This window comes from Prosopis cineraria, unplaced genomic scaffold, assembly GCF_029017545.1.
Source record: "Prosopis cineraria cultivar Desert tree isolate PC_DT_omini unplaced genomic scaffold, ASM2901754v1 PC12, whole genome shotgun sequence".
NCBI lineage: Eukaryota > Viridiplantae > Streptophyta > Magnoliopsida > Fabales > Fabaceae > Prosopis > Prosopis cineraria.
In genome coordinates, this window is record NW_026555343.1 from 339457 (window position 1) to 355147 (window position 15691).

General features: G+C 31.4%; 1 protein-coding gene across 1 annotated transcript; it reads right to left on the reverse strand.

The window, feature by feature from the left end:
• Positions 1-8470: 8470 nt before the first annotated feature.
• Positions 8471-13294, reverse strand: LOC129289497 (MACPF domain-containing protein CAD1-like). Its single transcript, XM_054926268.1, has 7 exons — positions 12592-13294; positions 11878-12116; positions 11407-11602; positions 11218-11295; positions 9871-10054; positions 9598-9761; positions 8471-9291 (listed from the first exon to the last, which is right to left on the reverse strand). The coding sequence occupies exons 1-7, from the start codon at positions 12847-12849 to the stop codon at positions 8659-8661; spliced, it is 1752 nt and encodes a 583-aa protein (XP_054782243.1). The 5' UTR covers positions 12850-13294; the 3' UTR covers positions 8471-8658.
• Positions 13295-15691: the final 2397 nt, after the last annotated feature.

Consider the following 15691-nt stretch of genomic DNA (forward strand, 5'->3'; position numbering starts at 1 on the left):
GAATAACTAAAAAAATAACACACTCCCTTCCATCAGTTTTATAAGTCATGCTGTTAAAAAAAATTAATAATAATCCTTTATATAAGTCACTTTATATTAATCTCTTTGAAATACAATTTCAAAAATACACTCCAACAAAATTTGAAAAGAAATGTAATATTTTAATTAAAAAAAACTTTTCCCCACATCAAATCATTCTTTTTTAAAATCTAAGGGAAAAATTAAAAAGTAATTTATTTTTAATATAATTTTATTATTATAACTAACTCACCTTTATTCTAACTATAGTTAAATTTAATTAAGAATAATTAGTTATTAATATTATTTGTTAATTATTAATTATAAATTGACTAATTTGGAGCACATTGTGCTTGTTAGGAAGCCCCTTTGGAATCTAAATTATACTCTTGGGGTGGTAATTCAAGGGCAAACATAATCAAAAGTTAAATTTTTGTAAATAATTGTCATTTGTAATCAGGAGTTAAATGTTATTGATTGTGATGAAAATGATGATGTGGATATACAAGTATGTTGTTAATGATTATTGAGCATTATATGATATATAGTTATGAGTTTAATGGTGATGAAATAGAATGATTGATTTGATTTGGCTTGTATGGTTATTAAGTATGATGTGATGATAACATTGTCAATATTAAAATCTTAATAAGTATGGATTATGGTATGTGAATTAATGAGCAAGTGTATAAAGATGTGGATATGTGATTAAGTGATTGAATGTTTATGGCAAGATAATAAGGACTAAGCATGAATACATGACTTGATAGAATGATATTGTGCATGAATAAAATTGTTAAAGTATATGTTGATGATATGCCAATGAGCATGAGCTTATGATATTAGTATGAAATTTAAATATTGGTTATTTATTCTTGATTTGATAGCATGAACTTGATTATAAAATAAGTTAATCGAGTTTGCAATTAGGACATTACAAAAAATCCACATAGTGTAGTCAACATCGATATTTGTGCACAATAATTGGCATAGTTGATTACGGTGTGTTTATATCCATTGTGCCTCAAGGACGACACATGCGAGCATGTTTGCTTGGGATCATCGATTTCCTACAAGAAACAGTATGGGTCATGGCAAATATAACACCCCGTTAATAGAGAAGGTGAATTCCATGGTCTAGGAGTGGGAAGCATCTACTTTGGTCGAGTAACCCTCCAGAATTAGGGAGCGAATCCAATTTGATCACATGAGTTGGTCTTATATAATTTGATAGCCTATGTATTCAATCAGTAAATATAAGGAGAGAAATAAAGATGTAATGCATAATTATCATCATTGCATCATATGCCTTTTGATTAATGATTAATAGTCATATGATATATACTGAACATTGAAATATTGTTAATTGTGATCTCTTGCCATACATACTTGTACTTGCCACACCTTTGTATACTTAAATTTATGTGCCTCAATTATTGAGACTGTATAGTCTCACTCTCATCTATTACATATTTCCAGCGAATGTCAAGGTGAAAGGAAAAGGAAAAGCCTCCAAGGTCAAGGGCTAAAGCTTGTTGTTGTAAAGACGTTAGTCTTCTTATAATGTAATTGAATGTATATTTTGCCAGTTTAAGGATTTATTGTAATATGTTAATTGTTTATCATTTATATGTAGCCCTTATCTTAGACTTGGGCATTTTATGGTGTGACCTTCATGTTTTTTAAGGAAGGCCTCTTGTACAAAGATGTTTCATAATTATCATGATATATGGTGTGATTTATGGATGACTGTAGTTTATGCATGTGAAGTATGGATGATAATGGCATAAAAGGGGATACACTTTATCTTGGTGCTTTAAGCAGAAACTCTTGTTTTGGCACAAAGTGTTTAAGGATCCTTATTTGATATCAAAATGGGATAAATCGGAAGCCATTAAATAGATATTTTAATTACCTACATGTGGATGCTTGGATTTCCTTAATTAAAGGTCTTAATAGTTAATTAGGTACCCCAAGAGTTTTAAAATTATGCGTTGTCTATGAGTGTGCGTCGCAATAGATTGTTTTGCTTGGGATAAAAGTGACAGAACTAGCTATTAGCTGCAGCAAGTGGTCATTATGCCACAAGCTATGGTGGACTTGCATTTGGCTATGGCTAGTTTACCAAAATCCTTGAAAGGCCTGTTTTGTCCTTGTTTAACTTTTTTTTTTGTAACATCTTAAAATAACATCCTGTTAATCAGACTAATTAAAGATAATTAAGTAAAATCTATGTGGTATGTAATAAAAAAAGGCTAATATTCGAATCTAAAGTAAAGTCAGGTCACCTAGACCTCAAAAAAGGAGAAAAACAAAAAAGAATGCCTCTGTGCCAAAAGTCACAATGTGTGCGTCATGTGCTATGGCATAATAGTTTAGAAAATGCAAACAAACCCTCTTTATACCATATACTGTAGTGCATATGGTATGTTCTACGATGCATGGATGAAATATGACATAAACAAGATGTGTATTAGCTTAAAAAATAGGAGAGAAAAAGTGGAAGAATATAGAAGTTTAACATTTTCTCTGTTACAGCTTAAATGTTCAAAGTTTTAAGACTAGTTTGGAGCTAAAGAACATCAAGATAAGTCTCTTTAGCTTTGATCTTCCTTTCTTTATAGATTTTGAGCTAGGGTTTGTGATGAAAAGTGATTTGTAGACCTTTAAAACTATGGGTCCAAATCCATTGACTTAAATGGAGTTAATAGGAGTTGTTTAAATTATTTAAATATAATATCGATGGTTTTATGCATCCTTGAGCATGGGCTCATCATTATGGACAAAAATGATAGTTAGAGAGCCATAAATATGGTGGTTGAGTAATAATGGTAGCCATTAATGATCCTAATTGAGTTAAATAAGATTAGTGGGAGTTTGTTAAGAGTTAATAGGCCTAATAGATGTGAGTATTTATGAATGGAAGTAAAATTAAGGTTATTAAAGTGTTGAACAAGAAAGTTTAAGTGGTGTAAATGATAGTATTAATGGTTTTAGACATGATTAATTGTATATTAATTGTTTGTGCACCCATTTGAGCTTAAGATCAAGCTTTCAAAGCATTAATATAGGAGTAAACCTTTGACCACTCAATGATTTGAGGTGACTAAGGGAAACCTTTTATGTATAGTTATTTGTTCATTGGTTTATGTTCTCAAAAATGAAATGATTGACATGAATGATTGAATTTCATGAATATGAATATGTACAAAACATGTGAATTGTTAAGTACCCCATTTTGGTTATAAAGGTAAAGTTTAAATTGGAAATGTGTGTATAATACAAGTATGTGTTGAAATAAGAAGTTAACAAGTCGATGAGATGATTGTGTTGTTGTATTAGCATTTGAATGTAATATGTGTGTAAAGTGAAGAATATGCAAATGTGATATGAGATTGAGAATAGAAGTGTAGTATGATAAGTGAAAATATTCATAACACTTATTATGTAAATCAATAAGCTTGTATTCATGTATGTGAATATGTGAGCATAAATCATTACATGATTATATTAGTGAGAGTTTGGTAAAAACTAGGGGGTATGCCGCAACATACTCTTTGTGCGCCGTAGCAAACTCCATATTATGGTGCACGGCATAAATCATGACAACTTAGGTGCTGTCAAATGATAGCTCCTAGGGTAAACTTTCAACTTGATCCCTTTGTTTATTTGATGTCTAATTGAAGTGATCTAGATGTCAACAAAAAGTTTTCTCTGAGCTCTAACAAATGGCACCAGTCTCTCTTACATATTATTTCTCATTAAAAAGTTAGACACCTATTTACAAACACTTCTATAAACTCAAAAACATATCCAGGGTGTCCAATTTCATTTTCAAGTACCAAAAGCTCACAAAAAGCCTTTAGATCACACTTTATAAGCTAGAAAGAACCTATGCAACACACCACGACAATTTAACAACACATAATTCACAATTTCAATGATCAACTCTTTAATCATAAAATACAAGGAAGACCCAAACTCTATGAATTTCAACCATTCTCCTTTACAATCAATAATATCATTAATACTATACTTGCACTAGTATGTTAGCCTAATTTAAATATCAATATTCATCATACATACAACCTAAAGTTTAAAATACACAATTTATCTCAAATCATCATATAGTGCAAGTAATCAAAATAATGCAACTCTTAGCTGGTAAAAATCATTAAATTCATACACATAAATATTCAAAAGATAGGACAATAGGTCCTATGCCTTAAGTAATTTCTCTGTGTCTTGACATGATGAGCTAGCACCTGTAATATTAAAGAAAAAAAGATGAGTACAACCATTATATATCTAAGTTGCATCTAACCTATACTAATGCATATCAGTTAATTTCAAGATACAAGTGGCATAACATTTTCATATTTGTATTAAATTATCACTTGTAAGATTCATTTTCACATTTATTTTGACAATAATAGAATTTTACATAGTTACATCATAAGGGTCAACAATATATATAATCATATGTCCTTAATAATAATATACATAATCATATCTCCATTATATCTTCCTTATGCTTCTGACATGAAATTGTAGACTATTACACAATAAGCTAGTCCATGTGATAAGACTATCCTATAAAATTCTTAAATTCAAGTCCTAAAATTTTACGATATTATATGAACCACATCCAATTGACCAACAAACTCTTGATTGAACATATATACAAGCAATCACAAAATTCAAATTGGATTTGGCCAATCAAACCCTATAACCTCAATCGAAATAGAGTTGAGTACTTGTGGCATTAAATTATCTTGGCCATTTTACAACTTAACCAAGTCTAATACTAGTTAATGTATACTTGCATTAGCATTTCAACCCTATACCACAATAACAACTTGAAAACATAATGTAGGCCAAAATGCAATACACACTATCCTTTCACATTATGCAAGTATATACAAAAACTATATGTAAATCCTAGTTGGCAATATACACAATTATATATATTCAATTACACAGTCAAGGCATTACAAAAAGCAGTAATAGAACTACTCCTTAGCTGGCTTTACCCCCTTACTCCTTCCAATGCTATTGCCTATAAAATAGTAGTTACGAGGTGAGATAAAGTCCTAATAACTAAATAATTTAAACTATTTATTTACAAATCAAATTATAAACAAGCATGCAAAGCAAGATAAATATAATACATTTGGTTACATACTCAAGGATTATATAATCAGTTATAACATGCATGATCACATGTCTATCTAAACCTCCACAACTACCTCCGATTGAATTTATAGGCTAATAATATGCTAGATGAAGTTTATATGACTAGACTAAGCCAAAACTCACCTCATATGGAAGGCAACTTGGCTAAGGGCTCCATTACCGATTTCAAACTACATATTTCCCCTTTTTGAATATTCAAGGTGTCATACTGCTTCAGCCCACACCCTCATATGTGATAATGGAGTTGCCAAAACAAACTAAATATCAAGCTCACACATGGTATCAATGATATCATATAGATTTTTATCTACTCTACTAGGGTGAACTCCTACTCTTTCACTGACTATACAATAATGTAACACCATATTCAAGCAGATATCCATTTCTCAATTAAACACTTATAATCACATAATAGTTCATAAGCTCATTCCATAAACTACACACATATATAAAATACTTATAATCTTTCCAAAAACATCTTCCCACATTACATTATTTTAAACATTACATATTATATACACACACACATTTATTTCACAAAAACTTGTAAACCACTAATCATGCAAATAAATAGGATAAATTATTCGGTTACCTCAACCCTTTCATTATTAAAAAGGGTTACCCATAGACTTTAATACTCCAATAGACTCTTCTAACTCAAGGAGGTTCCCAACAATAAGAATCTACATATTAGAATGTGGTTCGGTCAGTTTCAATGCTATGATAAACACTTTTTAATTTAATTAACTAACCTAACTTACAATTTCTATCACTAGTACATTTTAAAGCCTTAATCATCTTTCATTAACTTCTCTTAACTACCATTAAGTTAAACACCAACATTAAACAACTATAATCACTTTAAAACTCTCATCTTCAAGCTAGGGTTCATCCAATCGTTGGAACCAACCAATAAACATCACCGCACTACCAATTCTAATTGAAGAGACTTAATTTAATTCCCAACAATTCTATAGAGGTCTTTGAGATCAAAACACAAACCTCTACTAACTCAAAATGTATTTCCTTATATCTCAAGCTAAGAGAAATTATGGTGAATTAGGAGAGAAAGGAGATACAAAGCTTACCCAAAAGATGATAAATTAGAACTAGCTTCGAACAACCCAAGCTTTAAAGCCCTAGTAAAGAGACCCTTTTCTCCTTCCCTTGCTAGTTTTCTCTTCCTTTCTCTCTACCTCCCACATCTATTCATGACCTAATTTAATGAAATTCTGCACCGTCCATCACAGCTCAAGGTGCATCCATTGCGGCAGATGACTTAGTTAGGCTACATGAAATTTTAGGCCACTAGTTAGGCCGAATTGACCTAAATACCATCCTTGCTCCATTCCAAAGATGTCTAGACATCCCAATAGGTTCATTAGCAAAACCAAAAACATAATTAATATGATAATACTCTAATTAATTAATTTACTCACAAGTAGTTCAAAATCTCACAATTTAAGATGTTGCAGGTCTTATTTCCCTCTGAATTGAAGTTGAAATTTTTCATTGATCTTGTCACCTATATCAGAGGCTCGCCATTCATATTTTTTCTCTATTGGTGCACTTTGTTGCCTTGAGATGCCTCATATTGTTGAATGAAAAATCTCCTTATTTCGATGATCTAGGCCTTTTGTATAATCTCATATGGCTTGAAAGCCTAAACATTAATTCTAGCTCTATAATGTTAATGACGCTTATACTTCCTCACAGAACCCTATTTAATCATTTTCTTCTAAGAAATCAAAGCTTCTATACATCATCCTCGTTCAAGCCCCGCATTGATGATGACGATCAATTTTTTTTTTAATTTTTGGATAATGATGACTCATTTTGTCTCCATGGTTCCGAAGATCATTTTTGAGAAGCAGAGATGGGAAGTGGCATACTTGCATGCTCTAAAGCGATGTGAGGATTAAGGGATTAGCTGGAAAAGCCAAGAAGAAGATGGAGTGAAAGCCATGGAAGAGAGAGATAGGAGAAAATAGAGAGTGGATCAATTATTTTTTTTATTTTAAATTGGAGTCATTATAATTATTTTTCAAAACAGATTAATGTTAGAAAAGTTTTTAGAGATTTGGGAGATATAATCAAGTTTCACAATGCATAATTGTTATTTGTATATTTCAAGGAGATTTTTTAATCATTCTCCCAAAAATTATCGTTTCTTATAAACAAAATTCTCTAATAAAAAATTTTGAGGGAACAGTTTTTAACGATTCTCACATTACACACACAATAGGATAGTTTGGTTAAAAAGGCTTAAAGAAATAAGAATCATATTTTTAAAATTTTTGAGATGCAGTTAATTTTTTTTTTTTTTGGTTATAGATGAAGTTAAATATTTGAAAGATGACAATTATCAGCCCAAGGTTGATAACATTCTAATGGTTTCCAGTTTCTTATGGCAAAAATCTTGGATAAATTTGTATTCTCACTGCCTTGAAATATACCAAACTTGAATACTAGATGCGAGCCTTATAAACCGCATAAAATTTCAGCAATGAACCCCATTATTCTTTTGTAGACAAAAATGGACCCCATTATTTATAACTTATACATAAGAGAAAATTATACATAAGTCTCATAGAGTAAACTTATTTAAAAAAAAATCTCACAAAATTTAGAAACCACAGCTAGGTTCCTTGAGACCTGAGGGTACTTAATTAGGGTCAAAAGACAATAATGCCCCTATTAAAAATGTATTACATCAATCAAATAATTTACAACTATTTCATCAATAATTTATAATTATCACTTCAATTTTTTACAACAATAATTTCACACATATGATAGTTATACCAATTATGTATTATTAAAAAATTTAACATTAATTATTTATAATTACTTTATCAATAATTTATAATTATCACTTTAATTTGTTACAACTATAACTTCATATATCTAATCATTAAATCGATTATGCATTACTAACAAAGTTTGACACTAGTTATTTACAACTACTTCATCACTAATTTACAATCATCATTTCAATATTTTACAATTATAATTTTACACATTCAATAGTTAAAAGGTTTAAATATTTAATATAAAAAATTAAAATTATAATTATAAAAAGTTAATATAACAGTCATACATTATTAGTAAATAATTGCAAATTATTTGATTGATATAATACATTTTTAATAAAGGCATTATTGTCTTTTGCATTCTAATTTCAAATTACATTCAAATTTTAGGGACTTAACTATGATTTCTAAATTTTATAAGTTTTATTTATAAATAAGTCTACTTTATGAAAACTTGTATCTGATTCTTCCTATAAATAATAGAGCTTCTCATAGATTTTATACATTGACAAATGTATAGATGAGGCATGAAATCTGTCGGCAGCAAAGCAAACAGAATTTGCCACTTCCGTAACCTACACTCACAGAAGCCGTCACACAACACCTTGGTACAAAAATATGGATCGTGAAATCAGTAATTTAGCAACGAATATTTCACTCTTAAAACAATTTTCCCTTTCTCAACACCAAGCTTTCCACCAGTAACTAACCAATGGCCAGGGGGATCTTCAGGGCCCTTGCTCATTTCAGAAAAGTCTACGTACTTCCCCAATTTGTTCCCTGTGATGTTTTCCCTAGAACCAGAGCCTGACTCATCAGGGTTGCAAGAGCTCTCAGCAGTCACGCTTTTCTGTGGCTTGTCTGGGCTATGGTCCCATAATGATCTTCGAATTGTGCAGCCAGGTAACCTGGAATACACAAGTTTCATGTACAGTACATTCCGCGATCCAAAATCCCACACTCCGAGCTGTGCACCAGTAACTATGTAGACGCCAGAGAAGTCACCAATGAACGTTTCAGGGTTCTCAATTGGTGCAGTGCTCACATGAGAGAAGTTCCTCCACTTTACAGGCTCGAACCATCTACTATCTTGTTCCTCGGGTCCTTGCCACTTAGGAGCACCGATAGCTACATGTGTGTCCCAATGCGGCCGAAGGATCTTTGGAAGCGTTGCCAAGTGTTGAAGATGAACACACAGCCGATTCTTCTTGCTTCCTTCTAAACACAGACGTATGCCAGTTACTGGCCTACGTCCGACTGTAACCTGCACACCACAATGTCAAGTAAAATTGAATCAATATATGCAGAAGCCTCCGATGCTTACATTCAAGTGATGAGCCCAAGGGGAACCATTTGATCAGGATACACAAATGCACAATCATATAATGTCTTTCAACTGGTAAGTGACAAATTAAGCACCTTATTTCCAAAGCAAGGAAAACCAGGAAATAGAAAAAGGAAACACCCTGTGTAGCCTGACCTACCTTACATTACATCTCCACCAAGAAATCATCGTGGACACAGGGTAAGAAGCCTTAAAGCACAAGATAATGCCACAAATGATTCATACCTGTTCCTGGCTGACGTTAAGCTTCTGACTCATTATGCTGAATTGCAAAGATGGACACACAGGTTCCTTCCTCCGGTGACCAGGAATCCTATCATGCAAAGGAGACCAAACACGAGGAATCTGAAATTCTAGGAAATATCTGAGTTCTTCAATTGGAGGTTTATCTGTTCCCGGCGGTCCAGAATATGTGAAATTTATTCTATTAGAATAAACTGATCGCAGCATATGAGGAAAGAGTCTACATTATCTATGTTAGGATTGAGTTGTCCTTACATTCAAGGTAGAGACCAATAGCACGAGTCAAATGCTCCTTTCCTATTACCCCATCAATGAGACCTGTCATAGGGCAGAAAGTCATCTCAATAATATCTGGAGATGACCGAACAGTTTTTGCCCATCTACTGTGGTCTTGTTCTAAATCATCCCCTCCCCTCCGTCTGAAAATGATACTCACATCCTGACCAATTTGAATTAAAAGAGCTCAGAAAGAAAAGCTTGATGGTATAAAAAAAGACACAGACCTAGATAATAACAATCAATAATGAAATGCTTTATGTCCATATGACTTCTTAAAATGTGTGGACTCTCTTGCGAGAAAAGGTTCATACTGGTGCATAAATAACAATCCAGAATTCAACAAACTAATATATGAAGATGCTGACCAAAGTGTCAGAGACGAAGGGCAACAATGGAAGGGGAAACAACGACATCATCTTCACAGAAAAACCAACAGATTGTGTCATTTTGAAAAAAAAAATAAAAATAAAAAAAAATGAAAGATGCCATTTAGTAAATAGTTACGAACCATGCCATTTACTGATGTAAACAGATGGATAGAAAAAAATGTCAGTGACTGTGTCCCCCTTAATTCAAGCATAATGATAGTCTATCAGCACTTGCAGTGTATTGATTTTGGAAAATCATGACCCCCGCAAAACAATCATGCATGTCATAGTTATTATTATAGCCATCAAATCAAATGTTGCGGTGCAGGAAATGGAAACTGCTTCATTTGGATACGTGGTTCACTAAGTTCACAGATCCTATCAAATTCACTTACACCCTTTCTTTTGTGGGAAAAGGCAAGCTGAGCTTGAACAGTACGCCTAGCACTCGCTAGATACATGTTGATCAAACTGAACATAAGTCCTCCATAGAGCAGGGATTTCAGAGAAAATTCTGAGAGTCATCCCGATTATGGGCAGTCTTGACCACTTACACCCTTTCAGATCTTAAAGAAGTTAACATGTTTGGGAATATAGATCATATGGCATGTTATCAAATTAGGCAAAGAATAAAGCAGTGCTTTCAATGTTCTATTGTTGTGTGCTTATTGAGTGCATCAACAAGGTCTAGGCTTTCAGAAGGAGCAGGGAGTATTGGGAACGGGTTCCCTCATAATGACAGGGGGAATGACCACATAAGACTCTCAGGTAGGATACATGACCTTATACACTCTTGTGCCTGAAGACACAAAAGGCAAACACAATGCCAACTACCCAACGTCTACTAAATTACAACTTCAAAAGATATTTATCAAAACAAATTTTAATATTCAAAAATTTGGCAAATCATTGGAAGACCTATATAAAAATAATCTATTGACCATAAATCAGGTACCTCTTTGCCAGTATGATATGGTGCATTTGTAGGTTGAGGGTGTATCCCTTGACTATTGAATGAAAATGGTTCAATACCCTACAAAATGTATAACCAAAGCAATCAATTAATGTTCTGCTTGCTACTGTGAAGCAGAAGCAGGATAAAAAATTTACCGAAAAAAGTAAGAGGAATCAGAGGAGAACTAGCCTTATCTTTGGATTTTGTTTGACCTGAACTTGTTTCGCTATTGGTGTCAGAGAACCTCTGATTTCCAATTTCCTCAGTATAGTTTTTCATCTCCAATTTTGACAGAGGTGAAGTATGGTGTTGCTTGACATAAATTACATCCTTACCACCAATAGTTATGGATGTAATGACATGTGTCCCAAAATTTTCAATAAAGCTATCAAAATGCAACTGAAAGTCAGGGACAATTCAGATTGGGAGAATCACATTCAGGGCCCTCGGATGAGAAAAAATGGTATGGAGCCCAAAACAGCAAAAAGTTCAGTGTGCACAACTAAATCACTGAACCTTGTCTTATTCATTGCTGAACCTTCTATTGTTCTGGGCCTTTACTACCATTTTTTCTCATCTGCGGGCCCTAAATGTGATTCTCCCATTCAAATTTCATAGATATTTGTTTCTGAATTCTGCAGATGAACTTGTTTCATGTACCTGGCCAATGATGGTGGATCCCAATTGACTGGAACAGCCCTTTTTACATTTTCTCGCAATGTTAAGTGGGATTTAATAAGTTGAACCTTTGCCAGGGGAATGAAAAAGCCATCTAAAGAGAGGGTTTTTGTGGCCGCTGCATCAGTACATTTTGAACCAGTGAAGCTAAATGCAGAGTTAAAGCTCCCAAGTGGAAAGTTTCCCAGTACATCAGCCTTCTTATTTAGATATTCCACCATCTGCAGCCAAATGACAAGGAGCTACATGAATTAATAAAACTTTAAACCACTTGACTTTTTACAATAATAACCATTGGCCTTTACTTTCCAAATATCTGCTTCAAAATTATCAATGAACAAAAAGAACCATTCTCTGCCAATAACCTAGTGAATTAGTGTTCAAGGAAAGGCTCTTCGGGGTTTTGGATGGTTTTCTGGACTAGCCATCGTCATTAGTTCGACACCATGACTCCTCCCTCAAGTCCATAACACTATGGAATTCACTAATATCATCTCCGCCCATCCACATTCATACATGAAAACTCAAACAAAATATCAATTGCATCAAACAAACACGCGGCATGAGTTATATACTATACTTAGGCAAATGACTGGAAACAATTGAAGAATTAACATGCTGAATTACGCATGAGAGACAATGTTTCAGAAAATAGGTTACAAATACAGAACAATTTCGGTCCACGACTATTCCGACCTCTTGGAAGCTGCAGACTCCAGACCTTTGACGCTCGATGGGCTCATGAGTGCTTATTATGTCCCTCGAAACCTTGGGAACGACTAAATCATCGTCCAATCGGAGGTCTCTCCTGTGGTCATCGTCAATCTCGATTACCCTAGATCCCGCCACTCCTTTACAATAGAGTAACCTCGTATCCAAGTTCACATCAAAGCCTTTACCCAATGCTTGAACAGAGTTGGTAGCTGTGTGCAAGGCTGCCATATGCTCTCCCATAGCTCATGAGAAAATAATTCAGTCCCCCCAATATTTACTTTAGTCGGGGAGAAACCCAGAAGCCAAATTTTCTCAGCAATCAGAGCGAAGTAGGAGGGTCCATACCACTAACTCTGGGAAATCCCCACATTGAAAAACAGGGATTTTATGTTGGAGCTCTTGTAAGAGAGAGAATTGGATGAAGGATCAAATTCATCTCTTTGCTCTCAATTTCGGCTTGTGAAGGGAGTTGACCCAGAAAAAGTCAAGCAATTGCAGGTGGTTTCAAGCGCATAGGTCGCAGAGCCATGGAAATTAACCCGTATCGTGTGCGGCAGGTTGCAATGTATTGGAGTTTATGGGATTCGGTGATACTCGTGCCTGGGTTTTCTCACTGTAAAATATCTGTACGGTGTACTCATGGAGGAATGGAAGAGAGAGAAAAATACCAGTGGCAGTGAGAAGGAAGGGGATTGAACCACTGGCGGTTGACCTGAAGTCATTTTAGTTATTCAACTTCATGGGAATGTGTTGGTCAAAAAAAAAAAAAAAACTTCATGGAAATGTTAGCTTGCAATATAAAACGTTATTTTTTTTCAATTACGAATATAATAAAATCAATTAAATATATACGCTTAATTTTAAAATATATATATATATATAAAAACTTTTAGAATAAATTTTTAAGAATTTAAATAATACAAAATAATATTAAAATAAATTTTATTAATAAATAATTATTTTTTAAATATTTTATATTATATACTCTCCCATTAAAAAATGTAAGACATTTTAATTAAATTTTACTCTTCAATAAATTAATTATTTATTTTTAAATTAATATTATTTTTTTATATTTATTTATATTAAATACTTTATAATAGATATAAAATTATTTATAAATATGAATATTTTAAAAAATAATAATTATTATTATTTAAAAAATTAAAAATATTTTATATTTTTTAATATTTAATTTTTTAAAAAATATTTTATATTTTTGAACAGCAGAAATACTCGTTTAGGCAGAAAAATTATCTTGTAAAATGGAGAGGAAGCATATTGCCGTATATTTTTGGTCCAAACACGTGCGTGCATCCAATCTAAGCATGGGTCCCACAAGACTGTGCTCGTCAACGGAACCACTCGAGAAAGGCAGCCAGAGAGAACGGGTAAACATACATAAATTTTAAGATACTTTTAAATAAAATATTATATATTAATAAAATTTATTAAATATATTTAATATTATTATTTTTAAAATAAAAATATAAATTTTTAAAAATATTCTTTATTTAATAATATTAAATCTCACTAACTAATATTTTTTTATTTTAAATTATAGGACATTTTTGAAAAAATTTCTCCCTCTAAAAATATAAAACACATTGGATGGATTAATGTTTTACTAAATGCATCAATTTTAATATTACCTTTTTACTTTTTATAATTAATTTTCATCTCTTCTTTTTAATATATTAAATTATGAGTATTTTTAAAAGTGTATATTTTTACTTTGGAAGTATAAGGTTGTTAACTATATTTAATGAGATTTAATGGTATGTAAAATTTTATTTAAAAATATATTATAATTTGGGACAGATGAAATATTAAATAAAGAAAGAGAGTAATATTAAAATAAATATATTTAAAAAAACTTGATATTTTCAAAAAATTTTGTATTTTAAAACAGTAAACCTCTTCTAAGAATATCTTATAATTAGGAATATGAGGAATAATATAGATAGTGCAGCACACTTAAAATTGCCTCTAGCTATAAGATATTTTTAATTGAATGATATTTTTAATAAATTAATTAATTAATTTTAAAATTATAAACTCTTCTCATATTTAATCCGATTTAACAATTATAATTAAAAAATTTATTAATTGCATTTTTAATTAAAAATATTTAAAAAAATCTCATCAATTGTATATTGAAAATAAAAAATATATTTTTTTTTCATCTTAATTTATAAGACACTTTAAAAAATTACACGTACACAGAAAACTTATTAAATATACTTTAAAATTTTATTCTTTTTAAAGTATCAATATAAACTTTTAAAATTATTTTTAATTTAATTTATAGAGAGAGAATATAATTAAAAGAGTAATATTGAAAAAAGATCATTAACAAAACCTTTCCAAAAATATCTTATAAATTAGAATATAAAATGTGTTTTTTTAACATCTTACCTAAAAATTACCTTATTGTTTTGGACAGTACATGATACGTTAATCCACCGTAAGTTTTATTAACCATTTATAAGATTGAATCCTCCAAAATATTTTCAGAGCAAAAATACAGTTTAATTCTAAAATTATATTGATTATTTTACTTATTATTTTCATCAAAATTTATTTATTATATTTTTGTTGGTATAACTAATTTTTATATAATAGACTTTAAAAAATTATTTGACTGCTATGCATGATTGATCATTTCTTCAAAAATATTTATATTATCTCCCATGTTTGGACATTGATTAATATTTAATATTCAATATAAAAACTTATAAAAAGTTATACTATATATGCATGTAAACAATATTCATTCTAAAATGCATGAGAGTTGGCCTCATTAATTTGAAACAACTCGTCAACCAAGGCTTAATAAAATTATATGGCAGTACATAGTCACACAGTCAAACAAAAAGTTTAGAAAGAACGTAAAAATTGTGAAAGTAATCGATCTTCGAAATGAAAGTGATCGATATTTAGCGTTATGTTTGTGCTGGGAGAATTCATCTATGTGATGGTCTAAATAATATTTTATTAGATTTTGGAACGAAATGTTTGTTTGGTTTTAAATTTGTTAAAAATTTATTTGCTTAGAATTTATTTAGCAAAGGTTAGTTAA